The 27,239-nt window shown below is 65.6% G+C and overlaps 5 protein-coding genes across 10 annotated transcripts in view; 1 reads left to right on the forward strand and 4 right to left on the reverse strand.

Moving 5' to 3' along the window:
• Window positions 1–468: 468 nt before the first annotated feature.
• On the reverse strand, window positions 469–4,979 carry DPEP1 (dipeptidase 1; the record flags this gene model as incomplete). 4 transcript variants are annotated; one of them, XM_080552153.1, is made up of 11 exons in its annotated part: window positions 469–1,044; window positions 1,250–1,385; window positions 1,541–1,616; window positions 1,703–1,787; window positions 1,882–2,058; window positions 2,207–2,276; window positions 2,363–2,513; window positions 2,596–2,728; window positions 2,809–2,941; window positions 4,126–4,268; window positions 4,701–4,979. In XM_080552153.1, the coding sequence occupies 11 exons, from the start codon at window positions 4,977–4,979 to the stop codon at window positions 868–870; spliced, it is 1,560 nt and encodes a 519-aa protein (XP_080408279.1). In that variant the 3' UTR covers window positions 469–867. The 4 variants fall into 4 exon arrangements, with proteins under 4 accessions (XP_080408279.1, XP_080408278.1, XP_080408277.1 ...); XM_080552152.1 differs by having other exon boundaries at window positions 4,126–4,292; XM_080552151.1 differs by having other exon boundaries at window positions 4,126–4,346.
• Window positions 4,980–5,163: 184 nt separating this feature from the next.
• Window positions 5,164–8,892, forward strand: LOC308176447 (sulfotransferase 2A1-like; the record flags this gene model as incomplete). The annotated part of the gene is made up of 6 exons (XM_080552156.1): window positions 5,164–5,662; window positions 7,530–7,738; window positions 7,897–8,023; window positions 8,110–8,204; window positions 8,289–8,469; window positions 8,556–8,892. The coding sequence occupies 6 exons, from the start codon at window positions 5,164–5,166 to the stop codon at window positions 8,669–8,671; spliced, it is 1,227 nt and encodes a 408-aa protein (XP_080408282.1). The 3' UTR covers window positions 8,672–8,892.
• A 2,059-nt stretch (window positions 8,893–10,951) lies between these two features.
• Window positions 10,952–19,157, reverse strand: CPNE7 (copine 7). 3 transcript variants are annotated; one of them, XM_080552150.1, is made up of 16 exons: window positions 17,294–19,157; window positions 16,077–16,568; window positions 14,460–14,642; window positions 14,311–14,385; window positions 13,897–13,971; window positions 13,655–13,738; window positions 13,492–13,581; window positions 13,316–13,414; window positions 12,986–13,072; window positions 12,838–12,897; window positions 12,584–12,717; window positions 12,387–12,441; window positions 12,255–12,306; window positions 12,031–12,164; window positions 11,532–11,768; window positions 10,952–11,392 (listed from the first exon to the last, which is right to left on the reverse strand). In XM_080552150.1, the coding sequence occupies exons 2-16, from the start codon at window positions 16,299–16,301 to the stop codon at window positions 11,255–11,257; spliced, it is 1,728 nt and encodes a 575-aa protein (XP_080408276.1). In that variant the 5' UTR covers window positions 16,302–16,568; window positions 17,294–19,157; the 3' UTR covers window positions 10,952–11,254. The 3 variants fall into 3 exon arrangements, with proteins under 3 accessions (XP_080408276.1, XP_080408274.1, XP_080408275.1); XM_080552148.1 differs by having other exon boundaries at window positions 12,031–12,306; XM_080552149.1 differs by lacking the exon at window positions 17,294–19,157 and having other exon boundaries at window positions 12,031–12,306; window positions 16,077–17,283.
• A 138-nt stretch (window positions 19,158–19,295) lies between these two features.
• On the reverse strand, window positions 19,296–23,930 carry RPL13 (ribosomal protein L13). The gene is made up of 6 exons (XM_080552161.1): window positions 23,816–23,930; window positions 23,532–23,647; window positions 23,165–23,306; window positions 21,887–22,060; window positions 20,379–20,435; window positions 19,296–19,496 (listed from the first exon to the last, which is right to left on the reverse strand). Exons 2-6 carry the CDS (start codon window positions 23,633–23,635, stop codon window positions 19,338–19,340), a joined length of 636 nt encoding a protein of 211 aa, XP_080408287.1. The 5' UTR covers window positions 23,636–23,647; window positions 23,816–23,930; the 3' UTR covers window positions 19,296–19,337.
• A 452-nt stretch (window positions 23,931–24,382) lies between these two features.
• The window catches only part of SPG7 (SPG7 matrix AAA peptidase subunit, paraplegin), a 36,510-nt gene continuing 33,653 nt past the window's right edge, over window positions 24,383–27,239 (reverse strand). The window contains exons 16-17 of the mRNA XM_080552145.1: window positions 26,804–26,881; window positions 24,383–25,113 (exon numbers count right to left, since the gene is read on the reverse strand). Of these exons, the coding sequence (XP_080408271.1) occupies window positions 24,904–25,113; window positions 26,804–26,881 (288 nt within the window). The 3' untranslated portion in view covers window positions 24,383–24,903. The remainder of the gene's footprint in view (window positions 25,114–26,803; window positions 26,882–27,239) is intronic.

A 27,239-nucleotide genomic window follows, 5' to 3' on the forward strand; every position in this document is an offset into this window, starting at 1 on the left:
CCCCGCAGGGACCAGTTCCCTTCCTGTGGCTGAGCCGGGGGAACTGGGACGAGCAGGAGCTGCCACAGCCCTGCTGCGGCCGCCACCAGCTCCCGGGGGGCCGAGGCAGCCGCCTCCCTCCCCGGTTCTTTTCCCAGCATTGTTCTGGGGCCGCCTGGCTCCCTGCGCTCTTCCCCACGCCTCTCCCAGGACCTTGTGGGGGGAAGCTTGGGCTTGCCAAGGGGGAGATGCCCACGCAGGAGCTCTGCCCTTTCCCATCCCGAGCACCCACCGACGGCGGCTGTGACCCGGGGGGCTGGGGGCTCATCCCCTCCCCTGCGCCTGGCAGACGGGCTCTGCGCCGCAGCCAAGCCGCGAATGCCACAGGAAGGTGGCTCTGCTTCGCGAGCTTGTTTTCCCCGGTGCCCAAAGCCGCCTCCGCTCTGAAGACAGGCTGTTCCCAAATGTGAGAGGAAATTGCTAAGAAGATGATTGAGTAACCAATTAATTCGCTAATGATTAATGGAAGCATCCTGCGGAGGCAGCCCCGCCGCCACCTGGCTGGGTGTTGAGGCGATGTCTCACTCCCGGTGCGGTGGCAGCCTGGAGCCCGGCCGCTGCCCCGGGGTGGGCACCCACCGGCTGCCTCCGCCACGCCGGGGGGACCGGTGCTGCGCTGGGGTGCCATCGGGGTGCCGGGGTGGCCGGTGACATGCCGTGGTGGCTCGTCACCGCAGCGGGGCAGGTGCCGACCCCACCACGCAGCCCTGGGGGCTCGGGGGCGACGCGCGCAGCCAGCGGGACGCCAGGCACGGCTTCATCTTGCTCGGGGTAAGGTGCGGCAGGATCCGGCCATGCCGGGGGCGCCCAGCACCCACGAGCAGGATGCTAGGAGAGCAGGGTGCTGAGCAGGGGCAGCGCCAGGAGCAGGGCTGCCGGCAGGAGCGGGGCTGGGCCGGCCCCGCTGGTGTCGCTGTAGCCGTAGCTCGTCCTGCACGCCCCTGCCAGCTCCTTGAAGGCGATGGGCTCCTCGTGGGGTGCCGTGCCCTGCAGGGACATCTTCACCTGCGGGGGGACGGGGCGGGTTCCCGCGGTGAGGGGTGGTCCCCGCGTGCCGCACCGCCCCGCGGCACCTTCACGGTGCTGCCCTGCGTGTCCCTGTGCCGCCCTGTGTCCCCAGACGTCCCCGAGCACCCCGGTGCCCCACTTATCCGTGTGTCCCCGTGCCCCCGTGCCCTGTGCGTCCCCGTGCCCCCCGCTCCCCACTCACCTCCTCCACCTTCCTGAACACACGGAGCAGGTTGTCCGCCAGCGCCGCTTTCACCTCCTGCTCCGTCCAGTTCCTGCGCAGCAGCTCCGCCACCAGCGCCGGGTAGGTGGAGACGTCCTCCAGGCCCGTGGGGACCCTGTGGCACCCCCGCGGCTCAGAGCCCAGCCCGGCAGCACCCTGTGTCCCCCCCCCAGCCCCCCCAGGCAGGGTACGGGGGTGCCCCAGGGCCGATCCCGATCTCACCCTTTGGGCCACCCCGTCCCAGTCCCTGCGCGCCGCCGCCCGCGTTACCCCGTGACGCCGTCGTAGTCCCCGCCGAAGCCGACGGACTGGGAGCCTGCCACCTTCTTCACGTGGTCCATGTGGTCTGAGGGTGCGGGGGGGGGGGGGTTGAGCAGGCAGGGGGACACTGCACCCCCCTCGTACCCCCCCCATCCCTGCCCGCTGCCTCACCCGCGACGTTGCTCAGGTTGGCCTTGTCACTGCACGTCACGTACTGGTTGTAGAAGTTGACCATCACCAGCCCCTCCTTGGAGGCCTGGGGGAGAGGTGGTCCTGAGCCCCGTGGCAGCCCTGCTGGACCCCCCCCCCCCCCGCCTTGTGCCCCTGCCAGCAGCCGTGCCATCGCTCACCACCATCCTCAGCACATCGTCCGGCACGTTGCGGCGGTGCGGGCAGAGGCTGTAGGCGGACGAGTGGCTGAAGATGACGGGGGCTTTGGAGATGTTCAGCACCATCTTCATGGTATCCACTGAGACGTGGGCCAGGTCCACCATCATGCCCAGGCGGTTCATCTCCTCCACCACGGTCTGCAGGGACGGGGACGGGGATGGGGACGGGGTGAGGGCTGCGGCAGCCGCACAGGGGGGGACACCGTGCACCGTGGGCTGGCTGACCCCAGGCCACGTCCCCCCCCCCCAACTCCGGGGCGCTGCACCCAGCTCCATCCCCGCTCACCTTCCCGAAGGACGAGAGGCCGTGGTGCACGGGCGACTCCTCCGCGGTGTCCACCAGCCAGTTGTCAGCCCTGCGGGGCCGGCAGAGCATCAGAGCAGCCCCCCCAGCCTCCTCCCCGTCCCTGCCACCCCCCCCGGCCCCTCCGATGCCCCGCACCAGGGCGTGTTGCAGCTGTGGGTGAGGGTCATGTAGCGGACGCCCAGGTGGTAGAAGGTGCGCAGGACGCCCAGGCTGCTGTCGATGGAGTGGCCGCCCTCCACGCCGATGAGGCTGGCCACCTTCTTGTTCCGGAAAGCCTCCTCGATGCCTGCGGGAGGGCGGCGGGCGCTCAGCTGGGGACGGGCACCGGCAGCCCCTTGCCCCCCGCCGGCGGCCCCGCGCCCGCTCACCGGTGCTGTTGACGACGCAGGCGAAGGTCTCGGGGTAGAGCTCGCACATGCGGTGCACCACGTCGATCTGCTCCAGCGTGCGCTTCACCGCGTCCTTGTTCTGCGTCTCGCAGGGCACGTACGCCGACCAGAACTGCGCGGGGAGGCAGGGGGTGAGCGCCCCGACCCCATTCTGGGGCCGCCCCGGTGCCCGCGCCCCGCTCGCCGTCCCACCTGGCCGCCCACGTGCCCGGTGTTCAGCTTGGGGATGTTGGTGTGCGTGCCGGTCAGCTGCGTGAGGTTGGCCTCCGGCAGCCCCAGCTGGTTGTTGAACCTTTTGAGGAGCTGCCAGGGCAGGTCGTTGTGCCTGGGCCGGGGAGAGAGCGGAGTGAGGGGCTGTCTGTCCGTCTGTCCAGCCAGCCAGACGGCTGCCCCGCTACCTGCCCGGGACCCCTGGCTGCCTGCCCACCTACCCACCCACCCATCCCTCCCTCCCATCCATCCATCCCTCCCTCCCTCCCTCCCTCCCTCTCTCTCTCTATCCATAACCCCTCCCTCCATCCCTCCCTTCCTTTGCCCCTCCCTCTCTCCTTCCCTCTGCCTGTCCCTCCCTCTGTCCATCTGTCCGTCCTTTCCTCCGCCTGTCCCTCCTTCCCTCCATCCATCTGTCTGTCCCTCCCTCCTCCTGTCCCTCCTCCCCTCCTCCCACCCATCTGTGCCCCCTGGGACGAGCCACCCAAGCCGCTCAGGCCAGGAGCAGGGGCGGTCACCCCGCTGGGACCCCTTGGCGCAGCCCCCCGCACCCATCCCCACGCAGCCCTCGCCCACCGCCGGGCTCCCTCCTGCACCCGGGGGAGGCAGCCCAGCATCCCCACCGAAGGACATTGCTGTCACCGTGCTGGGGATGTCACCGCCGTGGGGATGTCACCGCTGTGGGCATGTCACCGCCGTGGGGATGTCACCACCGTGGGGATGTCACCACCACGTGGCGTCATGTACCTGTGGCGTCATGTACCCAGCAGCTTTTCTGGGGAAGTTCTCGGGGCAGACGCACGAGCCAGCTCCCACCTCTTCCCTCCCGCATTGTGGCCCCGCCACATCCTCCCGCTCCTCTGTCCCCGCTCCCTCTGCCGGGGCTGCTCCGGGCGAGGTGGTGGCCACACACCCCACGGAGCCGTGGGGATGCCACCGAGGACCCGACCCCACCACCGGGAACAGCGTCCGGGGCGTCCTGGCAGGGGACCGGGAATGTCCCTTGGGACACGGCTCTGCAGGACTTCCCCCGGGGGCAGCCTGGCCCCGTTTCCCAGCACCGGCCCCATTCCTGGCCTGGCTGCGTGGTGTCCGGGGATCCCCCGTGGTTGTGCAGCCCCGGGTGCACCGTGCGGGGATCCCCCGGCGAGGCCAGCCCCGCGTGTCCCCGGGGTGCACAGCACGGGCATCCCCCCGGCAGGGCCGTGGGGCTTTCTGCGCCTGGGAGTTTCGCAGGAACTGGGACCCATGCGCCGTGGGGCTGGGCAACCTTTGGAGCCGCCGCGGGGCCGCGCTCACCCGTCGATGACCGGCGTGGTCTCCATGATGCGCTTGGCCTCCTCCAGGTGCTGCTGCGCCGAGCAGGGCAGGAGCAGGCACAGCACCAGCACGCTCCAGCGCAGCATCCTATCCTCGCCCCGTGTGAGTACAGGCGCCGCCGGCTGCTCTGGGATGAGACCGGTGTCCTGCCACCACCGTGGGAGCCTGCTGAGTGCTCGCAGCTGCCCAGCCTCGCCGATCTTCCCCTCCCATGGTAAATCAATAACCAGGAGCCCCGACCATAAATCCACCCTTGCACCCTGTGCCCGGCTCTGGCAGTGCCTGGGCACCGCGACGGCCTCCCCCAGCACGGCACGGGTGGCACGGGGACGCGCCGGGGCCTCTCGACATAGCTGTGGTTACGCTCCCGGCCCCTCTAACGCAGCGCAGATTTTTCTGCTGGAAAAGCGCCGGTCCCACCCGCGCCTCGGCCTCCCCACTGCCAGCACCCACCGGCACCCCCAGCCCCACGCTGGCACCCCAGCCCCGTGCCCCATGTCCCTGGGGGGGTCTCGGCAGGGCCCGCTGCCCCTGTCCCCCTGTCCCCAGCTCACCGCTGTCCCCGGGACGCTCGGGTGGCTGCTCCCAGTAGCGGCTGTGCAATACGTTTTCCGGCTTGTGTGTCTGCGCGCGGGGCTGGAACGGGCTCCGGCCACCCCAGAGCCAGCCCCCGCCTTGGTGCTGGGCGGTGGCCGAGCTCCAGCGCGCCCCGCAGCTCCGTGCCCAGGCTGCCCCACGCCGAGGGCTGGGGGGGCAGCGGTGGGGCAGCACGGCCACCGGTGCTGCTGCTGCTGCGGGGGGGAAACTGAGGCACTGTCCTGCCCGCGCCCCATCACCCACCGTGGGGTGTATCCTGCCGGTGGCCGCGGGCAAGGAGCGGCACCGTGGGGCTGCGGGAGCGGCGAGGAGCCACGTGGAGCAAACCCAGCCCCAGCTCCTCATCCTGGGGTGGCTGGGCAGGGACACCCCCACTGCGGCACAGCGAGCCTGGATGTGGGGTGCCGAGGCCTGCATCGTATGGGGCACGGTGTGGGGCTGGCACCCCACGGCACGTGGATCACCGTCTGGGCCACCGCAGCCAGGAGGGCCCTGAGCACCCCCGGCCCTGCTGGGGGGCTCGCAGCCCCTCCAAACTCCCCCCACATCCCCAGTGGGTCCGGCCATGTGTCCCCCCCGGCATGGCCCCAACCTGGGGATGGCCCCACGGCCCCCAGCCCCGCAGCAGCTTTCCCCCGCGCCGGCCCCCGCCACCGCCCCCGGCCCCTTGCCAGGAATGCGCCGGGGGGGCCCAGCCCCACGCCCTGCGCCCGCCGGCTCTGGCTTCCTCTTCTGCAGCTATTTAAGGGCCGTCCCCGGCACGTCCCGCGCGGCCGGGCCATGGAGCGGCTGGAGGTGACGGAGACCTTCGCTGGCATCGCCCTGCCCGGGCACCTCCACACCAAGGAGTCCCTGCAGTTCGCCACCACCTTCCCCTTCCGTGACACCGACGTGGTCATCGTCACCTACCCCAAGTCAGGTGAGCGGCGGCAGGCGGGGAGGTGTCAGGGAGGGGGACAGGGATGGGGTACGGGGATGGCCATGGGGACCCCCGGGCGGAGGGACCGGGGCGGGGGGGGGGGGAGCTCTGCCGTGCGGCCCCCGCTCGCCAGCAGGCCCTGGTGCTGCCGACGTGGCTGGGATGTGGCCGGGCCCTCGGCCAGCCCTGGAGGGCACCGCGCCCCAGCCCTGCACAGCCACTGCCTCCCCCCCATCCCCCCGGCACAGCCCCATGGCAGGGGGCTCAGCCCCACTGCTTTGTGGGGTGGAGGCAGCCACCCCACACCCACCCCTGCTGTGTCCCCAGCCCCGTCCCCATTCCCGACCCCAAACCCATCCCCATCCCCGGGGGGGTTACGACTGCCGGGGCTCAGTGGGGCAGTGGTCCCACGCCGCTGCTGCCGCTCTGCGCCACCTCGCTCCGCGCCGTGCCATGCCGGGCCATGTTGTGCTGCGCTGCGCCGAGCCGTGCTATGGCCATTACGTGGCATACATCGCCGTGCTGTGCCGCGCCACGCCGTGCTGTGCTGTGACAAGTCAGGCCATGGGGTGCTGTGCCACACTGTGCTGTGCCATGCCACGATGTGCCGTGCTGTGCCACGCTGTGCCACACTGTGCCGCGCTGTGCCACACTGTGCCGTGCTGTGCCACACTGTGCCATGCTGTGCTGCGCTGTGCCACGCTGTGCCACGCTGTGCCGTGCTGTGCCACACTGTGCCACGCTGTGCCGTGCTGTGCCACACTGTGCCGTGCCGTGCCACACTGTGCCATGCTGTGCCGTGCTGTGCCACACTGTGCCATGCTGTGCTGCGCTGTGCCACGCTGTGCCACGCTGTGCCGTGCTGTGCCGCGCTGTGCCACGCTGTGCCACGCTGTGCCACGCTGTGCCGTGCTGTGCCACACTGTGCCGTGCTGTGCCGCGCTGTGCCACGCTGTGCTGTGCTGTGCCACGCTGTGCCGTGCTGTGCCACACTGTGCCATGCTGTGCTGCGCTGTGCCATGCTGTGCCACGCTGTGCCGTGCTGTGCCACACTGTGCCACACTGTGCCGTGCTGTGCCACACTGTACCATGCTGTGCTGCGCTGTGCCACGCTGTGCCACGCTGTGCCGTGCTGTGCCACACTGTGCCACACTGTGCCGTGCTGTGCCACACTGTGCCGTGCTGTGCTGCGCTGTGCCACGCTGTGCCACGCTGTGCCGTGCTGTGCCACGCTGTGCCGTGATGTGCCACACTGTGCCACGCTGTGCCGTGCTGTGCCACACTGTGCCACACTGTGCCGTGCTGTGCCACACTGTGCCGTGCTGTGCCGCGCTGTGCCATGCTGTGCCACGCTGTGCCGTGCTGTGCCACACTGTGCCGTGCTGTGCCGTGCTGTGCCGCACTGTGCCGTGCTGTGCTGCGCTGTGCCACGCTGTGCCACGCTGTGCCACGCTGTGCCACACTGTGCTGTGCCATGCCACGATGTGCCGCGCTGTGCCGTGCTGTGCCGCGCTGTGCCACACTGTGCCGTGCTGTGCCGCGCTGTGCCACGCTGTGCCACGCTGTGCCGTGCTGTGCCACACTGTGCCGTGCTGTGCCGTGCTGTGCCGCACTGTGCCACACTGTGCCGCACTGTGCCACACTGTGCCGCGCTGTGCCACGCTGTGCCACACTGTGCTGTGCCATGCCACGATGTGCCGCGCTGTGCCATGCTGTGCCGCGCTGTGCCACACTGTGCTGCGCTGTGCCACGCTGTGCCATGTCATGCTGTATCAAGCCACACAATGCCATCCCATGCCATGCCATGCCGCGGTGTGTGTGGCAGTGCCCGTGAGGGGTGGCAGTGCCCTGACGCCCCCTTCCCCAGGCACCACTTGGATGCAGGAGATCCTGACGCTGCTGTACAGCCGCGGGGACGCGCTGCCGGCCAAGACCATCCCCAACTGGGAGCGGGCGCCCTGGCTGGAGCAGATCCACTTCAGGGGTGCGCTGCGGGACACAGCCGCGCACCGCCTCATCACCAGCCACCTGCCCGCCCGTGTCCTGGCCCCCCTGCTGCAGCGGAGCAAGGCCAAGGTGAGGGGAGCCGGGTGGGCGGGGGGTCCCCGTGCTGCTGGGGCTTCCCCGGGCTGGGGCAGCTGCCAGGGACTTTCTGAGGGTGCAGCGGAGCAGCGGGGACAGAGCCTGGAAACTCCCTCACTGCCGCAGCGCTGAGAGCGGTGTCCCCCCACCAGGTGATCTATGTGGCCAGGAACCCCAAGGACGTCGTTGTCTCCTTCTACTACTTCCACCGCCTGGCCAAATTCCTGCCTGACCCCGTCTCCTTCGATGCCTTCCTCCAGCAGTTCCTCGAGGGCACTGGTAAGGGCTGGGGGAGCCCAGGTGTGTGAGCGGGGGGCACACCGGGGGCCGGCCACGGGCTCGCATCACCCCCAGGCTCCCCGCAGTGCACTACGGCTCCTGGTTCGACCACGTCAAGGGCTGGCTGGGCCAGCGGCAGCTCCTGGACATCTTCTACGTCACCTATGAGGAGCTGCACCAGGTGAGCCCTGCGTCCCCGTGTCCCCCAGCCCTGTGTCCCCCAGCCCCTTGTCCCAGCCCCACCGGCTGACCCCCTGTGCCGCAGGACCTGCGGGGCACGGCGCAGCGGCTCAGCACCTTCCTGGGCTGCCCGCTGGGGCCGGAGACGCTGGAGGCCCTGGAGCAGCACTGCAGCTTCGCCGCCATGCGGGACAACGCCATGGCCAACTACACCCTCATCCCCCGCGAGATCATGGACCACAGCCAGGGACGCTTCATGCGCAAAGGTGAGGGGACGGGGGGGGGGTGGCGGGCACGTCGGTGCCGGCATCGTCCCATGCCCCGGTCCCAGCGGTCCCTTCCCATCCCGCAGGCGTGGTGGGGGACTGGCGCGACCACTTCTCCCCACTGCAAAACGCCCTCTTCAACCGCGTCTACCAGGAGGAGATGCGTGACGTTGACCTCAGCGTCCACTGGTCCATGGTGTGAGGGCTGGGCGCCCTGACCACGTAACTTATAGACCCTTGGGGCCGGAGGTGGCGACGGGAAGCAGCTGCTCCGTGCCCCGTCCAGGGGATGTTTCCGTCCACACACCGCCAGTGTCCCCAGGGCCATCCTGTCCTTCGGTGGCCCTGACCCCCTCCATCCTCCGGCGCAGCAGGGAGCAGAGCCCTACTCAGGAAAAAATAAATATTTATTGCAATTCCCATGCCGGCAGAGCTGTCCCAGGGGTGTGGGCCAGGCAGCGCCGTTCTGGTGGCGCCGGGTGCCGGGAAGTGCGAGGCGTTATCAGGGACACATCGGGGCAGGAACCCATCCCCAGGGACGTTATCTTGGGCGTGGGTGACGGTCGGGGGGGGACATGGTAGGCTGCCAGGTGTCTTCTTCAGCAGCACCCAGGGTCCCAGCCCCACGGTGCCCCTCTCTGCCCCGGTGCACGCCCGTGCCCCTCCTGAAGCCCTGGGCTGGCCGTGGTGCCCCGAGCAGCCGCTGGCACCCACTGCCTCATCCCCTCGTGGGGCGTTTGCCCCGAGGGCTCATGCCCCCCACCAGTGTGCCCACGGGCCCTGCCTCATCCTGATGCATTCCAGGCAATTGCCTTATAAAAAGCCCATAAAATGCAGGAAAAGTGAATAATTAACCCCGTGAACTAAACATCCCCTGCTCGCTCAGCATGGCGAAGCGCTCCGGGGAGGTGCGAGGGCCAGCAGGGCACCCACTGCCCACATTGCCTTGCTGGGGGCTCAGCTGAGCGGGGACAGGCAGTGGGACCCCCCCACGGGGACACCAGCACCCCCAGCCCGAGGGGACCCCTGCGCCCCTGCATGTGCGGGGCAACGCTGGAGGGGGCCCGGGCACCCCCTGCCTGCGCCGAGGGCCGAATGCAGCGGCAGCCTCATCAGGCGCTGGGTTTCCATGGTGACGTCCATTATCCTGCTTTATAGGGGGATGAATCAGGCGCTATAAATACGCGACTGATCGGGGCGCTGCGGGCACCGCGCTCTGCCCGCAGCTGGCAGCCCCGCGCCCAGCGTGTGCCAGAGAGGGGCACGGGCAGCTCTGTGCAGGCACGGCCGCGTGGATGGGGTCAGGCTGGGAGCCCTGTGCCAGCACCCTGACAGGGTGACAGCAGTGTCCCTGGGGGGGGGGGCATGGGGAGCAGGATCTGGGGCAGCCCCTGCCCCATGACAGCCGCCCCAGGCCACAGCTGCAGCCCTGTGGTGGCCTCTGGGTGTGTCCCCCCCCCCGGCAGATGTCACCTCCCCATGAGCATCTGCAGGCGGCAGGATGGTGGCACACGGCACATGGTGAACGGCACGGTGCATGGCACATGGTAAAAGGCACACGGCACATGGCGCACGGTGCACGGCACATGTCGGACGGCACATGGCACACGGCACGTGGCACGCGGTGTCACATAGCACACGGCGTGAGGCAGCTGGCACACGCAGAACAGCACGTGGGGCTCGGCACAGCCAGCCACGCAGAGCTGTGCAGCACACGGCAGGCGGCACGCAGCACAGAGTGCATGGCACACAGGACACGGCACATGGCACATGCCATGCAGCGCATAACATGGAGCGCATGGCACAGCACGCAGCACAAGGCGCACGGCACTTGGCACGTGGCACGCGGCTTGTGGCATGTGGCACACGGCACAGCACACGGCACATACGGCACAGCACATGGCCCATGGCACAGGGCTCATAGCTCATGGCACACAGCACATGGCCCATGGCACAGGGCTCATAGCTCATGGCACACAGCACATGGCACATGGCACACAGCTCACGGCACGTGGCAGAGGCATTGTGCTGGGCAGGGGCAGGAGCACGGCTCTGTCTCTGCCTCCGCTGGCCTGGATTTTCAGGCCGCCGAGGCCGGCAGCGCAGCGGGGCGGGAGCCCTGTGGTGGGGCGGCTCCGGCACAACTTTAAAGCCGTGGCTGCTCCAAAGCACAGCAGCTACAAAGCACTGCCGCTTCTTTCACCGGCCCGTGGCTTTCAAGTGACAAATCCCTGCTAATGAGGGACACGGCTGAGGTGGCAGCGCAGCACTGGGCAGCTGCTGCGTGCTTTCGGCTTTTGCTTGCTTACGGCCTTGGGACCCCTCGCTGCGGGACGGTGCCGTGCTCGTGGGCTCGGGCACGCGGGGGGAGCAGCAGGTTGTGTCCGCAGCCTGTCCCTCTGCTCCATTGAGTGCTCACAGTCGGGGATTTTGTGGGATGTGGCAGGGCCCCAGCCCCCAGAGAGCACGCGGCGCAGGGAAGGGGCAGGTTGCTTTATTGGCTGGTGCCTCCCGCGCACCGAGGACGGGTTCGACATGCAGCCTCGAAATGGCATCACAGCGACAGACAAGCACGGACCACGGGGGACCACGAGGACAGCGGGCGCAGGGGGACGGAGCGGGGATGGGCCACGGGCACGGGTCACCGGCAGCGGGCAGTGCCCTCTGGGGACCCGGCCGCCCCTGTGCAGCACGGCGTGGCGTCCTGCACCAGGGCACTGGGGCTGTCCCCGTGTCCCTGGCTGGGTGCGGTGGGGGCACGGTGCCGGTCCCCACGCGGGTGCCCTCACTGGGGTGAGCTGAGGCTGGAGTCGGGGGTGTCGGGCTGGGGGCAGCGGGGCGGGAAGGCCTTGTAGCTGTAGTACTCCACCACCTGCTTGGGCACCTCGGCCAGCACGCACTTGGCCAGCGCCGTCGGGGACGCCTGCGGGATGGAGCGGGACGGGTGACGGGGGCTCGGTGGCACCCGCTCGCCCTGGCAGCGCTCCGGCCGGTGGCGCTCAGCCCTGTGCAGGGACCAGAGGGGATCAGAGGGAACGGGATTGCCACCGTCCCCCACTCACGTTCTTGAACTCCCGGAAGGGGACGAACTGGACGATGTCGCGCAGGACGGGCTCGCCCCTGGGGGAGCGCAGGACGCCGTCGTCCCCGTCCAGGATCTGCATGTCGGTGAAGTCGGCATTGCCCACGCCCACGATGATGATGGACATGGGCAGGTAGGAGGCGCGGACGATGGCCTCCCGCGTGTCCGCCATGTCCGTCACCACACCGTCCGTCAGGATCAGCAGGATGAAGTATTGCTGGGGGGGGAGGGAAGCTCTGGGGGGGCTGCCTGGACCGGGGCACTGCTGCCACGCGCCCCCCCGTGCGCATGGGGCGAGGTGGCGTTATCAATGATTCCGCCCCAAACAGCCCACGAGGTCCCAGGAGAGGCTGTCATTTTCCTAAAACCCTCCTCGTCAGCAAGTGTAAATAATTGTCAGGCTTTTAATTAGCCCCCTCCTCCCCATGCACTTGTAGGTAAGCGCAGCCAAGGCATGCTGGAGCCGCGCGGGGACCTACCGACGCCTCCTTGGTCCGCTCCTCGTCGGCCGCCACGCGAGCCACCTTGGAGATGATGGGGGCCACGTTGGTGGGGCCGTACAGCTGGATTTTGGGCAGGCAGCTCTGGTAGGACTCCACGACGCCCTGGATGCCTGGGGGAGTGCGGGGTGTGGGGGCGGCCCGGCTGCACCCCGGGGTCACAGGGACGGGGTCTGGCACCCGTGCAGCGGGGCCGGGCTCACCCTCACACTCGTCGTTGTCGGGGTTGAAGTTGATGGCGAAGTCGTGGGAGACCTGGGGGGCAAGAGGGGCGAGGGGCAGCCGGGGTGCTGGCAGGGACGGGCATGGCCCGGGGGTCCCGGCCGCCCCCATACCTCGTACTTGGGGGGGATCCGTGCACCGAAGCCCAGAGCAGAGAATTTCTTATCGCTGCAAAGGAAAGGGTGCGAGGAGCCCCGGCACGGCGGGTTGTGTGTGCCAGCACCGAGGTGGCCGTCACCAAGGTGTCCTGGCCCTGGGGTGGCCGACACCAGGGTGTCCCGGCCACAGGGTCCCCGCCGGAGCCACCAACCTGTCGTAGTCCTGGCAGATCTCGCCCACAGCCACGAGCGCCTTGAGGTACTCGTTGGGCTGGTAGGGGTTGATGTAGTGCAGGGAGCAGCTGTTGCGGGGGTCCCCGTTGGAGGCCGTGAAGTCGATGGCCACCTGGCACAGCGGGGTGCCGGTGAGGTCCCCATGCCCCCAGGGCCGGGAGCAGCCCCACGCTGCTGTCCCTGCTCACCGGCACCATGGCACAGCTCCGGTCCCCCGGGGGACGCCGCTCACCGTGAAGTGGATCTGGCAGCCGCCCATGATGTAGTCCAGGAAGGAGTAGACCCTGTGGATCTGCCGAAGCGACCCGCCTCAGCTGCTGCCGCCCCCCCACCGCCCCGCAGCAGCCTGGCTCGGCACGGCTCGGCACGCAGGCACTCACCTTCAGGTCCAGCAGCACCACCACCCCCGAGTTCTTGTAGTTGCGCTTCTTGATTTTGTACTTGGGGTTCATGCACTCCCACTGCACCTGCGGCACGCGGCACCCGCGCTGCCCGGGGCTGGCCCTGGCCCCCCAGCCCCCAGCCCCATAACGTGAGAGCCCCCCCGGCCCCACAGCCCCGTGACCCACCCTGGGCTGCTGTCCCCAGAGGAGCCCATCCCGGCCATCCCCACCCCACGGAGCCTCCTGGAACGGGAGCTGTCGGCAGCCCAAAGGCCGTGCCCCAGCCCCCACAGGGGACATCCCCATGTCCCCCTGTCCCCGCTCCACCTTGTTTTCCCCCATCGCCTTCTGCATCTCCTCGAAGGTGGTGAAGAACTCGCCGATGAAGTCGTGTTTGCCCCGCGAGTCGTAGTCCCACACCACGCACTGCGGGGGGACACGGCTCAGCCCCGGCTGGGTGCGTGTCCCCCCCCCCATGCCCCTGCCCCATCGCCCTTCCTCACCCTCAGCTTCCTCTTCTCCTCGCAGCTGCAGAGCGAGTTCAGGGAGACCTTGAAGGGCTCCCAGATGGGGCTCAGGTTGTTCTTCACCACCTGGGGGGCGAGGGGGCTCAGTGGGGCTGGGCCCCCTTGGGGCGGCCCCGGGTCGGATCCAGCCAAGCCTCACCTCGGTGCGGTACACCAGCTGCTCGCTGCGGTCGTCGTCGATGCGGTAGATCTCCAGGAAGGGGTCGGACTTGCTGAAGAGGTCCTGGAGGAGAGAGGATGGGACGGGACAGAGCAGAGAACCAGCTGTCCCATCCATCCCACCCTTCTCATCCATCCCATGCATCCCATGCATCCCACCCCGTCCCATCCCACCCCATCCCACCCCATCCCACCCCTCCCTGCCTGTGAGCCCCATCCCACCTTGTCATCCAGCTTCTTGGCCCGGAAGGCCAGCTCCACGTAGCCGTTGTTCCCCGAGATCTCCTCGGAGATGACCTGCCGGGAGATGTGGCCGTGGGGTGCTCAGCACCCGGCGTGACATTGTTACCCTGCCCTCCTTCCCCCCCCGTGCCTCCCGTCCTCCACGCGCCTCCTGGCACCACGGGGACCCCCAGGATGGCTAGCAGCTGCTGAGGGGACCCCAATCCATCTGGGAGGCGTGGGGCAGCTGGATAAATGGCCGGGTTGGGAGGAGGGTCACTGGGGTCCCACCACACGTGCCCCCGCTCAGTGCCACCCCGCTGTCCCAGGCTCGTCCCACCGCAGCGTCCCGTCCCGCTGCCACCCGCAGCCCCCTGCCCGGTACCGCTCCCCACCGCGGTCCCGGCCGCTCACCGTGATGGTGGACTTCCCCGCGAACTTCCCGTACTTGAGGAACAGCGGCTTCGTCACCCGCTTCTGCGCCACGATCTGCAAAACCCGATGGGCTCAAGGAGGGGACAGCAGCCTGCAGGTGATGGGGGGGGTCACGGCGGGGGGCTCACCTGCCCCACGGTGCACTCCATGCCCCCCAGGAAGTCATCGTCGTGCGTGCCGACGCCGGCATGCCCGTGGCTGTCGTACACCTCGAAGCGCAGCTTCTGCACCTCCTCGAAGTAGTAGTCCACCGTGAAGATCTTGGCGAAGACGGGGTTCAGGTTGCTCTTGATCACCTCGCTGCGGTCCACCTGCGGGGCAGAGGGGGCTCCACCAGCCCCGCCGCTCGGCACCGAGGGGCTGCCCCTGGGTCCCGGCGCGGCGGCGGGCGGGTGCTGGCTGCGCCTCCTCAAACTGTGCCTGTGGGAGCTCCGGCCATGCCTTCCCCCGAACAAACCGGGATTTATTCACCCATTAGAGGCTGTACCGGTCCAAGCTCATCTCACTGAAATTCATCCTTACATCGGCTCAAGCCCCCAGCCCGCTGCGTTGCCGCAGTGGGATTGTATCCGGGGCTGGAGCCAGTGCGGGGCTGGACCCGGGGCTGGTGGCGCTGCCATGCGGTGCAGGGACACGGGGACACAGGGGGGACACCAGGAACGCTGGGCAGCTGCCAGCAGGACCAGCCGTGCACAAGCATTTATCTGCCCTTGTTCATCCCCAGGGCAGAAGCATTTCATCGTCGTGCCCATGGCTGGCGCAGGAGGGAGAGGTGCCCTGGGTGCAAGCCCTGGGTGCTGAGGCACTGCTCCCTCTGGGGCAGACCCCACATCACCGGGGTACACTGAGGCGATGCTCGGGCTCTGGCCCACCTTTTGCCATGGCTCTGTTTGAGCAAGAGGATGCGTCCCCGTGAGGTTCCCCCATTGCCCACCAGCCCTGCCCGCTGCCACGGGTGGGGACCGAAACACAGCCCAGGAGGGGTCCCCTTGCCCTTCGGATGTGGCCCTCGCACAGCACAGCACCGTGGCATGGCACGGCCTGGGGGTGCCGCATCCCCGAGCTGGCACGGGGCCCCTCGCCGCCCGCCCTGGCTCCAGCTCTGGCTCCAGCCCGGGCGAGCAGAGTCAATTACACGCAGAGGGATTTAGCGCTAAATCTGCCGGCTGAGCAGCGGTGATTAGCGAGCACGAAGCTGCTGGAGCCAGCCGGGAGCTGAGCTGTGGGGCAGCCGTGGGATGGAGCCAGCCCAGCCCCAGCAGGGACACGGCAGCCCCCAAACCCTGATCCACCCCAGAGATGGCCAGTGCATCAAATGGCCCTGGCACGGGGTGGACCCCCCACACCATGAGCACTCCATCCCCTGGTGCTGCCAGAGCCACCGAGTCCCGGGGGACTCGCCCCGAGCCAGGACTCTGCACCGTCCCCGTGCACTGCCCGAGCGTCCCGCAGCACTGGGAGCCCCGGGCCCTGCCTTCACAGCCTGTGTCCTTCACCCCACCCCGAGCCCTGCACCTTGCACCCCGCAGCCTGTGCCTGCGCCCATCCCTGCACCCTACACCCCACCCCGCGCCATTTCCTGCACCTTGCACCTCGCACCACGCTCCGCGCCCTGCCGCCAGCTCCTGCCCCAGCCCCGGCCCCGCTGGACATCGCGGCCACCCTGGGGCTGTCTCCACTCCCGTCCCCGTCCCGGAGCCCCCAGCCCTGTGCCCAGCACCCTGCCCGGCCCCGGCCCTGCCTACCTCCACCCACTGCCCCTGGGACTGCATGAGCAGCAGGACGCAGGGGTCCGACTTGTTGAGGGTGTCGCGGTCCAGGAGGTGCTTGCAGCTCACCCGCAGCTCCACCTTGGAGAGGACGGCCAGCGACGCCTGGGAGGACGGCTCGGGCGCTTCGCCCATGGTGGCGGCGGCGCGGGGGGCTGCCAGGCGCGACGGGGGGCAGGCGGCACCGTGGGTGAAGGGCATGCGGGGGGACGGGGCGGCCGCTGCCTTCCTCGCTGTCAGCGCACCAGGCTGGTGCCCGTCATGCCCGGGGCACGGGGCCCCGCGGTGCCAGGCGTGGGGCTGGAGCCCGGGTGCAGGCTCCTGGTGGTGGAGGGCGCTGGCAGGGGCTGGGGGGGCTCACGGAGCAGGGGCGCAGGAGGGGACTGGGGTGAGATGGCCCGGTGGGTGCTGGGGACCTGAGGGACCCTCTCCGAGGCGTGGTGGTTGATTCCAGCCCCGATGGCGGACCTGCAAGGCGTCAGAGCACCGAGGGGTGAGCCGGAGCTGGGTCACCCCTGGGCAGGCAGCCCCACGGGCACGGCTCTGCCCCTGTCCACTCGCTGGACCCCCGGGGTGGATCGCATGGGGTCGTGCCCAGCTCTGCCCCCAGCCTCACCCCGCGAGGTGTCCGGCGGGCAGGGGCGCTGGGACGAGGCTGGGAGGCTGAGCAGGAGCGGGGGCAGCGCCGGCAGCCCCAGCCCTGAGCCCCCTCCTTGTGCAGGAGAACAGGACCTCCCCTCCCATCCCCTGCACCCTGGGGTGGGATTTCTGCCCGCGGGGGACACAGGGACACCCTCCACCCTGCTGCTCCCTGTGCTGGGGACACGGAGCTGCCATGCTCCACCTGGGTGCTGGCAGGGCTCAGCCAGGCGATGCTGCAACGCTGGCTCTGCCGCTCCATCCCCATCCCCATTCCATCCCCATCCCCATCCCCGTTCCCATCCCATCCCCGGGCTCGTTGCCCCCAGCCGCAGCCCCCGGTTGCTGCTGAGGCTGGGGCAGAGCCGCCCCCCACCAGCCGTGCCGGGAGCTGGTGCCGCCTGACCGAAGTTTCCCGGCGAAGTCGCGCCGGGCCCTGCCCTCCCCGGCACATGGCTCCGGTGGGCACCGTCCCCTCCCCGGCATCGCGGCACCGCTCGGCACCCCCCGGCAGAGGGGCGCGGAGCCCCTGCCCTGCCCGGCCGCCCCCTCACCTGGGTGCTGGTGGCCCGGCGCCGTGCGGGGCCGGCCGAGGGCTGGCGTGGCTGCCGGAGCCGGTGTGCCAGCCGGAGCCGGTGTGCCAGCCGGAGCTGCCGCCGCTGCCACCTCCACACAACTGACTCAAGCTGCAGTTCGGGAGCGGAGCCCTAAGAGGGAGACTACAATCTCCGTTAACTGCCTCGCTGCCGGCACCGGAGCAGAGCCCGCCTGCGGGCACGGGGGCTCCGCGGTGCCCGGGGGTCCCCGGTACAGCCAGCCAGGCCAGGGCACACGGCACAGCGCCGGTGGCACCGCCGGCCAGCCCTCCTGCACCCTGCCCGGCACAGCCCTCGCTCCACGTGCCCCACGGCCCCCTCACCACTCCCCATGGGGTGCCCGAGGCCTGCCCCATCCCCTGTGTGCCCCTGTCCCCCCGTGCCCCCCGCTGGAGCCGTCCCTGCCACAGGGACGGGGGGGTCCTGGCGTGCCCAAGCCCCCACGTGCCGGAGCCCCCGTCCCGGGCCGGGGCTGCCCCCACACCCCCCCCCCCATCACTCGAGCACTGCAGCGCTGTCAGCTCAGCTGCGTGAGGGATGATGTAATTAGCCCGCGTTCGGAGGGATTAAATGCAGAGAGGGCTAACGAGCGGGAGGGCACTGCAGGGCCTGGGCTCCGGGAGCTAATCCCCAGCCTGCCTGGCAGAAGTAGGCCACCCTCCTCCCCGTGCCGTCCCGCAGCCCCGCTCCAGCGCCCCGCGGTTCGTCCAGCACCCCAGGGCCGAGGGCCCCAGCTCACAGCCCTGCGCCCGAGCCCTCAGCTGATGCGAGTCCCAAGTTTGCCATCACACCGCTAATGAATACGGATGGTTCAATTACGGCACGGGCAAGGCGCGGTGCAGCGGGGCCCCAGAACTGCTGAGCCAGCCAGGAGCCGGCGAGCGCTCCCCGGAGCGGGACGGAGCCCACGGCCCCGTGACCGCAGCACGCGGGGACACGGCTGGCAGAGCCCCGCGGCCACCGAGAGCCGCAGGGATGGGGCAGCGCCCCAGGACCGGGCTCCTCATCGAGGTCACCAAGGTGTTTCCCTAAAGAAGCGGCTTAAAGGTCTGTGGGGTGCGTGCAAGGGGATGGAGTGAGGCAGGGAGAGCCGGGGGCAGCTGCGCACCGGGGTGACAGCGTGCGGGACGGTGCGGGACGGTGCTGGGACCCGGATCCACCCAGCGGCCGGCGGCAGCAAGCACAGCCCCACGCCCCTCCAAAATGTGGGAGCAGGGACCCCACAGGGACCCCGCTTCTGAGCCGTGCTGCAGCTGCCGAGGGGCTGCGGGCGCCCAGCTCGCAGGCCCAGGGACACGGAGCAGGCCGTGCCCCCGCAGCATCCCACCCCTTGCAGCAGAGCCGACTGCTCTCACAAAAATCCACAGGCAGGGGTGTGGAAATAACGAAATCTGAAATAACGAAGACAGCTGGGCGGAGGTAAAGCAGCGACGGGGCACCCTGAAGCAGCCTCCGCTTTCTCCTTCCCACAGCCCCGAGGTCTGAGCGCCCCGTGCCTCCAGCACCCCACACGGGCGTTACCCCACGCCCAGCCCCTGAAGCTGGAGCACCGGGGACACCTTTCCTCATGCAGGGACCCCTGGTCCCAAGGCCCCTGGGAACAGGAAGGCAGCAGGAAAAGCTTTGGGCAGGGCGAGGACTTCCAAGGGAGCGGCCCTGGGCCCCCCGGCACAGGCAGCAGCACCGCAGGGCTGGGTCAGGCTCCAGGCAGGAGCCAGCTCCGGTCCCATTCCCAAAGACGAAACACGAAACAAAGCGCCCTCCGCCAGGCAGGCGCGGTGCCTGCTGCCCTCGCTGCCAAGCAGCTCAGAGCTCCTAATCACAGAGGAGCCCTCCCCTGTCCGAGTACCTCCACGCACAGCTGCCCACCCTCGGTACCGGCACCCCACAGCAGAGCGGGCAGGAGAAGCTCCAAGGCAGCTCCACGCTGTGCGGCTGCCCTAACAAAACACCACACGGCTCCGTTTCTACATTTTTTATTGGCAGTTCTGGTGAGAACAGTTCATTTCTTTTTCTCCACGTCCTGCTCTGCCGCTTCTTTGGCGCGTTTTGCCCGAATCCCGAAGAGACGGGCGTTGGCCCGGGCCATGCGCAGGCTGGCGAAGGCCTTGAAGTTCTTCTCCTCTTCGGAGATAACGCGGGCCTTCTCCCGTTTGAAAACCTAGTGGGAGAGAGCCCGGCAGTCAGACTACACATCAGAGGCTGCCAGAAAAGACGGTATTTAAGGCTTAACACGATTAATCTCGCTACATTTTTACCACTGGCTCCAGGATGCTGTTAAGAATACAGAATTTGTGCAATCTGCAGGCCCTGCCCTTATCATCACTCCACCAGACACCTCATTTCAACCAGCTCCTAATTTGCCAGCGCACATCAGCAGACGAGCAGAAAATACCGGGGAAAAACAAGCGCAAAACGAAATCTGAGTCAGGTTCGCGGCACGCTATCAACAATCTTTCACAATTAGCAAGGGTTTCAGAGACAAGCGGTGACCTCGCAACCTGCATGGCCCCGACACCCCGGCTGCCAACACGTGCCCCAAATCTGCCGGGGGCACGGGCTCCTTCGAAGACACCAGGGCACAAGCAGCGCCCTGCCGGGAGGACAGTGCTGAACACGAGCACGGTGCGCATCCGTAACGTGTGCTTCTAACCCCCGGCCCCACAGAACGTTGCCTTTTGGGGGCTACCGTGCAAGTTCCACCCCAGCCTTCTCTGGAGGCGTGCATCGCTACGTCGTTCCCACGTGATTTAGGGCAGAAGCAGAATGTAAGATTACCCTGGCCCAATCTATCTTGACCTGACCCCTGAGCTTGGTGCCCAGAGCTCTCCTCCACACAGGTCACGATTTAAGGACTTTTCTCAGTTGATTAAAAATAAATAAATAAATGAGGGCAGGGCTTGACCCGTTGGGTTTTTGTTTGTGCATCCAGGATGGGAAGCATCTGAAGCCAGCAACCCGTAACTGTACGACAAGAATCCTCTCCCCTGAACCCGAGCCTGAATTACCTCACCCAAGGAACACGATTCAGGGCTTCACTTACGTTCCTAATTGGCATAACTGGTCCAGACAGCTGAGTCGCCATCTTGAGTTCCTCAGCCTGCATAACAAGAGAGGGGAAAAAAAACATCATGTAAAAACCGGTACGTACGCTTCTCGGCCTGGTGCCTCCATTCAAAACATGTTTTTAACACGAGCTCCCAGCCTAAACACACTGATGACGATTCTGGCTGCAGGCTCAGCAGCGGCGGTACCGAGTTCAGCGCTGCACCCATGCAGCCGTAGGAGCACTTGGCACCGACGCGCCGCATCCAAGCGTGCTCTGCCCGGCCACCAGCAAGGCTGGATCCGGCCAGGGGAGCTGCGGCCTTTCAGAGTTCTGCCAGCTGGAAAAAAGGTGAAGTCTACCGAGCCGTTTTTAGTTTGGCTGCTCAGCGTGTTCTTCAGCAATTCCTTCTACAGCTAATTCCAGCTCCTTGTGCAACCACTGCATCAACAAAAATAATTCATCAGCTATCTGAAATAAAGTTTACTTTAAACTAATTTGAAACACGATTCCAGACACAACTATCTTTATGTTCTGGTATTGGAAACAGACTGCAGTGGGCAACCTGAAAACTGGGCTGGACTTAGAAAGCTACAAGCTTGTGCTGCCAGCCAGGTCAGAACTAGAACAGACTGGGCTCGGCACAGGCTCTGTGTGCTACTCACAGCAGTTTGGAAAAATCCCCTTTATTCATCTGCATCCAAGATTCGGAAGTAGTTTCAATCTCATAATCCTCATGTCCATGCCTGTGCCAGTCCCACAAGTCAAGGCGGAGAGCGGCACCCTCCTGACTTAAAAACCATGAAGCTGACGCGTTCAGCAGAACTTGTGTCCCACCAGGCTGTGCGAGGTGCCGGAGAGCCTCCTGCCCCCGTCGTGAAAGCAGCCCGAGCACGGCCCAGCTCCGCACACAGCACCGTGGCCGAGCAGCTCAGGGCCGACAGGCTCTCCCAGAGACTGAAGGCAGCTTGAACACAGCACCGCGTTTCGCTGCCTGCGCCTCCCCACGGGAAGCGTGTGCTTTTCACACGCAGAGCCAAGACCAGAGAGGAAAAGCCAACTCCGCTTTGGATCTCGGCGAGATTTTTATGAAAAGCATTTTTGTGTGTCAACAGCAACAACCTTCTTGAGACTTCCACCGCTCCTTTCCCCGAACTACTCAGCGGTGCAGAGCACACCCTCGCCTTCCCGGTCCTGTCAGCCGCTGTCAGCCCTTTCCAGCCGCCGACAGGTGAGCCTCAGACTGAAATTCGGCCAGCTGAAGCAGGGCGGCCAGGCAGCCAGCCCCAGCCCCGCGCTGCGCCCCTCCAGCAGCACGGCAGTGCCTGAAGCAGCTCGCAGCACAGGGCAGGCCCAGCCTGCGGCCGTCCCCCCACCAGGGGCCGTGCTCCAAGCGTTCAGAACGCCCCCTGACTGCACACCAGAGCACCAGGAGGAAGGACTGACAACCAAACAAGTCACCACAAACAGATCCGGTCAAGCGCTTCTAGAGGCCGAGTACTTACGGAGCTGTCTCCCTTCTTAGGCGCCGAGGGCTTCCTCGGGAAGAGGATGAGCTTGGAGCGGTACTCCTTCAGCCTCTGCACGTTGGCCTGCAGCGACTCCGTGGACTTGTTCCGCCGCCTGGGATCCACGGAGATTCCGATGGTCCGGGCAAACCTTTTGTTAATGCCGGCCAGCTAAACAAAAAGAGAGCGTGCAGTGCCAGCGTGCGGCAACGCCCGACACCGCGCCGCTGAGCACAGCCCCCGGCCTCAGCACTCGACTGCAGCCCCCACCGGTGCCACCATTTAACTCTGATAGGTGCCAGATGAATTTATGGAGCCGGCACATGGCAACTGTTGGTCGCTGAACAGGGAAAGCTCCGTTAAAAAAATACTTTTGGTAACATCCTTAAGCAATAAGCTCGTTTTCTGTTTAAGAACATCTATGTTCCATTTTATATCCCAACATTATCTGAACGTTAAAGGAAAGCAAAGTAATGAAGCATTTGGCATTCAGAAGTACAGCTTTACTGCTTCGATGCGCTAATTTCACTGTTATAAATGCTTTAATTAGGCACTAAACAACACGCAAGAGGCTGGGGATACTGGCTGCCAGCAGTCGCTAACGTTTACTCCTGCTGTGTGGAACCAGGCCGGTGGGGCTTTCTGCGGGCCACCTCCCTCTCAGCTCACCACCAGCAGCTCCTCAGCTGAGCGCCACCTGGGAGGATGGCACAGCACCTTTTGCTGAAGCAAGGCGAGGGCACTGAAAGCTTCCCCCAGTCTTTGCAGAGACCACGACCTACTCGTTCTACAGCACAAACGGGTCCACACCCGCTACATTCTGTAGGGTTTGCAGTAACGTGTTTTATAAAGGAAGAGACATTTAACAACAAAACCTGCCAGTCCTTTTACTTAAATTAAGTTCAGGAGACCCTCTACCAGAATTCACCCACTGCCAGAATCTGATTTTAATATTTTGTTTTAACTGACAGTCTGACCAGGCACACCAGTATTTAGTTTTTAAGTTAACCTTTCACTCTGTCGTGTTACTGCTTCCCCATGCCACAATTACAAAAAAAAAAAAAAAAAAAAGACTAACATTTTGTATGCTTCTCCACAACCCACAAGAACAGCAACCGGTCCCTGGCTATGTGCAGGCTCAGCCAGTGCAAGCAGATGCTGACACTTCAGTACACTGCAGCCACTCGTGACTTAATTTTACGCAAAAGAACAGGACGACGGAGCTCAAACTCGAGAGCTGGCCTTACCGGGCCGGGACAGCTCCTCCGTACTTACTTTCAGCTCCTCTAGGCTGAAGCCTCTGCCAGCACGGACTTTTTTGTGGTACCTGACGGTCGGGCACCTCACGATGGGCCGGACGGGCCCAGCCACGGGCCGAGGTGCGATGCGGCGAGCCTTTGCCTGGCGAGCCTTCCTCCTGGAGCGGGGGGCAGAGACCCGTCAGGGGCAGAGCCCTCCTGCCACCCCCCCCAGCCGCACCGGGGGCTCCCCAAACCCACCCCCCCACCCCCCCCCCCCCGGCGGCTCCGGCAGTCATCAGCCAGGCAGGGTTCAAGCTCTCATCACGGCGCTGCAGCGATTCCGGAGGTTTCGCATCATCTGACCGCAGCCGGAGCCGCCCCGCTCCCCACTCCCCGCTCACCTGCGGATCTTGCGGGCGGGCTGGTTGAACCAGGTGGCCACCCGCCGCTGCCAGTCCTTGTGGAAGTGCGGCTTCAGGATCATGCCATTGCGGCTGGGCGCCATGGCGGCTGCGGCCTGCGGACACGGACATGGCTGGGCGCGGATCGCGCGGCATCGACCGGCCCAAAACCCCTCCGAGGTGTCCCCCGGGTCCTGCCCCGCTCCCCCGCGGGGCCCCGAGCGCCGCCCGGCGCGGCCCCGGCCGGATGGCGGCGGATGGAGCCCCGCGGCGCCGCCACTCACCTCCTGCCTGCGAAGATGGCCGACCGGAAAAGGGAAGCGCGGCCACTACGCGCGCCGGAAGTGCGGAGGCAGCTCCGGGAAGATGGCGGCGCCGGAAGGGGCTCGTGGCGGCTTCACCTTGCCCGCACTCAAGATGGCGGCGGCTTTAAAGGGCCCCGCACCCGGGGGTAGGGCGGCTCCCAGCTCCGGCCCGACCCCGAGCAGGGGGCTTGGAACCAAGGCCCGAGGGCTGGGGGGGAGATGGCGGGGGCCTGGAAGATGTCAGAGGGGTCCCGCAGGGCACAGACAGTCCTCGAGGTGTAACCCAGGACCGACAGTCCTGCCTGAAGGGGCCTGGCCCGGCCGGAGGACACCAGGCACCCAGCTCTTCTCCGCAGGGCTGGGTCCCAGCATCGCACCGTGGGCTCACGGTGGGTTGGGAAGGGGGGGTTTTCCCCTCAATCTCTGCTTCTGAGACCCTTGCGATAAAAACCAAGTATAAGCCAGTGAAAAGAAAGCCCACGTCCTGTGCCACCCCGTACCTGCAGCACGCACTTCGCCATGCCTTGACACACCGTACAAACAACAGCACGTTAGAGGATTTATTCTAGTGCAGTCTGGTTTTCAGCTTCTATTTTATGTCCAGCAGCAAAGACAATCAAAGGTTACGGTGCAGTCACATAACTGCAGCCAGCTCAGTCTCCCAGGGGTTTGCTGCTGACCACTCTGGCACCGAGGGCAATGGCAGCGCACCCCTGGCACCCCACACGGCACAGCCAGAGGTAGCTGACAAGGGCTCCACAGCACATTTCATCCCTAAGAACACGTACACAACATCCCTGTGTACAAGAAATCCTTCCAGCAGATTAGACTTACCCAACTCCTAACCACTACTACCCTGCTGGGAATCAATTTCAAAATCCTAAGGAGTTCTCCTTCCTGCAGGGAAAAGCTTGTTACAAGAGCCAGCGGAGCCATCCCTTCGTTTTGGGGGAACGGCATCACAGAGATTCCCTACTCGGTATCTTTGATTCCGGAGCTGAAGAGGGAAAGGGTCTGTGTTCAAAAGAAGCCTCTGGAGTCCTCCCATTCCACATAAAGAGGGGGCTTCACACTGGTCTCAGGCGCGGTTCCTCCTCCTCCTCGTGGTTTGGTGGCTGCTGGGGCATTTCTTCGTCTCTCGTGTCTTGCTTGTCTCTCTCTGCTTGAAGCCAGCTCTGAGGAGCTATCATTTTCTTCGGCCCGTAGGGTGGAGGCCCAATCAAAGCTTCGATGTCATCATAATTTATCACTTCTTTCTCCAGGAGGGCATTAGACAGCTAGAAAGAGTAAATAAGGCACAATGAGGCACAGAGGTCTGAAAACAGCCCCTCTGAACTGACCTGACCTCTCCCTGCCAGCTCAACTTGGACCTCCACATCTGGCCACAGCACGTGCTGGAGCCCGCAGGGAACAGGGCCCCAGCCGCCACGCCGCAGCCGGTGCGACCCGAGCGCCCGCCGAGCCGGTACAAAGCTCTCCGGGCAGCCGGCACCTTTCACAAGCGTGTTTTTGGCCAGAAACGCCAAGTATGACTGGAGGCGATAAAGCCTGCTTTAGGAAATGATTCGGCAAGGCAGAACCGCGGGGACGATCGGGGAAGCGCCCTCACTGCCGCTGTCCCGGCACCTGTGGCCCTGCCTAAGGAGGCAGAGCGACGGCAGACGAGGCTGGAGCCAGACCCGGACCCCTCCCCTGCGCACAGAACGCGTCCCAGATAGCGGAGCTGTCCCTGCAGGCACGGGCTGAGGGTCACCAGGAAGGTGCTCCCCGGGAACGCCAGCTCTCCAGCCCCTCCGCAAGCAGGGCCGCGCTCGAGCAGCAGGTGGCTGTCCCCCCCGAACCGCCCCGTTCTGCTGACGACAGGCGACACACTGGCCTGGCAAAAGGAGCGCTCTGTAGATACTTTGGCTTGACTTAAAAGGTTTTTCTCCGCTGACCCTCCAGCAAACATCTGATTGCTGTTAAATGAAAGCGTCGGAACAGAGGAGGGCCTGCGGAGAGGAGACCCCCCGACAACGCCCGCTCTCAGAGCGCTGCTGGGGCACTGTCCTGGGGACAGAGCGGGGATGCGGGGAACAGCAGGGTGTCCGAGCGAGTTCCGGCCACCTTACCAGGCACAGGAGGCTTGCTGCTGGGTAGAGGGAAGTGTTTGGGGCTTTGTTGTTGTTTAAAAAGAAGATTTAAGGATTGCTTCATTCGCAAACCACGCAACATTAAGTTGGCTCCTGGCTAGTTTGCATGTTACGGACTGGGCTTTTGAAGGGAAGGTCACGGAGGTACACGGCGTGCTGCAAGCCCCAAGGGATGGGTGCAGCGGTCCTGGCAGCGAGGTGGGGACTGGCTAGGGGCTCCCAGGACACAAATTAGAGGAGGCAAAGCTCTGCCTCTGCAACAAGGTCTCCTCGATGTATCAGGAGTCAAGTAGATGACAGGTGAAAGCTGCCTGGAGCCACCAGAGCGCGTGGGTCAGCACCAGTCAGCCTAGGCGACAGGTCCCATGTCCTTTCACCATCCCCAGAAACTGTTCACCCAATTCTTTTATGTCTACAGAGCCTGGAAGGACGAGCTGCTCTTGCCTTCACAAGAACGGTCACCGCTTTCCACAAAGTTATACTTCTGAGAGGCTAGCGCAGAAGTACAGGGGAGGGAGGCAAGTTCTGGGTTTGATCACTTCCATCCAGCACAGAGCACTCCGCCCCTACCCTGCATATACCAGTTGGTGTCAGGAGGTGAACTACTCACTGCTGGAGAAGGCACACATCCTCCCTGTGCCTGCTTCTCATCTAGGGGACACGCAGCGAACAGCCTCTTATTCCCAGCAGTCCCAACACAAACTCCAGCACGTTAATATCTCCGCTACGAGATATTCTAGGGCCACAGAGACGCTGCAACAACCAAGCTGCAGAGCACAGAAAATATCAAGGTCAAAAGCAACAGTGAAAGAAACCTCAGAGAGCTCCAACTTACTGTTTGCAGCTTCTCCCGGTTGTCCAGCAGGAGTTTTTCTGTGCGTCTGTAAGCCTGAGCCACCAGCACTTTTGCTTCCTAGAAGACAGTAATGAGAAGGGAGATTTGCAGTGCAAGTGGCAACAAACACAACATGTGGACAAACAAGGAGAGCAGCATGGGAAAGAATGTGCAAACCGAGCAGGCAGAAAGCAGTCACCACTAACAGAAAATACAGATAAGCCTTTTGAAAAAAGCCAAAAGAGTGCTTGGGATAAGGAACAGTAAACTCTTGTGCTAGCAAAACTCTTGAAGAGAGTTCCTGCTGATGGGAAATGAAGTCTGCGGAAGCTGCCCAGTAGCAAAAGATACAGCTCAGTACAAAGCCCAAGGAAGCACAGCTATAGTGCCTTGGAACCAAAGCTTTTCTGGTTTTCAGCTGTTTGACTTGCATTTT

The sequence above is a fragment of the Anser brachyrhynchus genome (assembly GCF_964034855.1).
Source record: "Anser brachyrhynchus genome assembly, chromosome: 12".
In the NCBI taxonomy this organism is placed as follows: Eukaryota; Metazoa; Chordata; class Aves; order Anseriformes; family Anatidae; genus Anser; species Anser brachyrhynchus.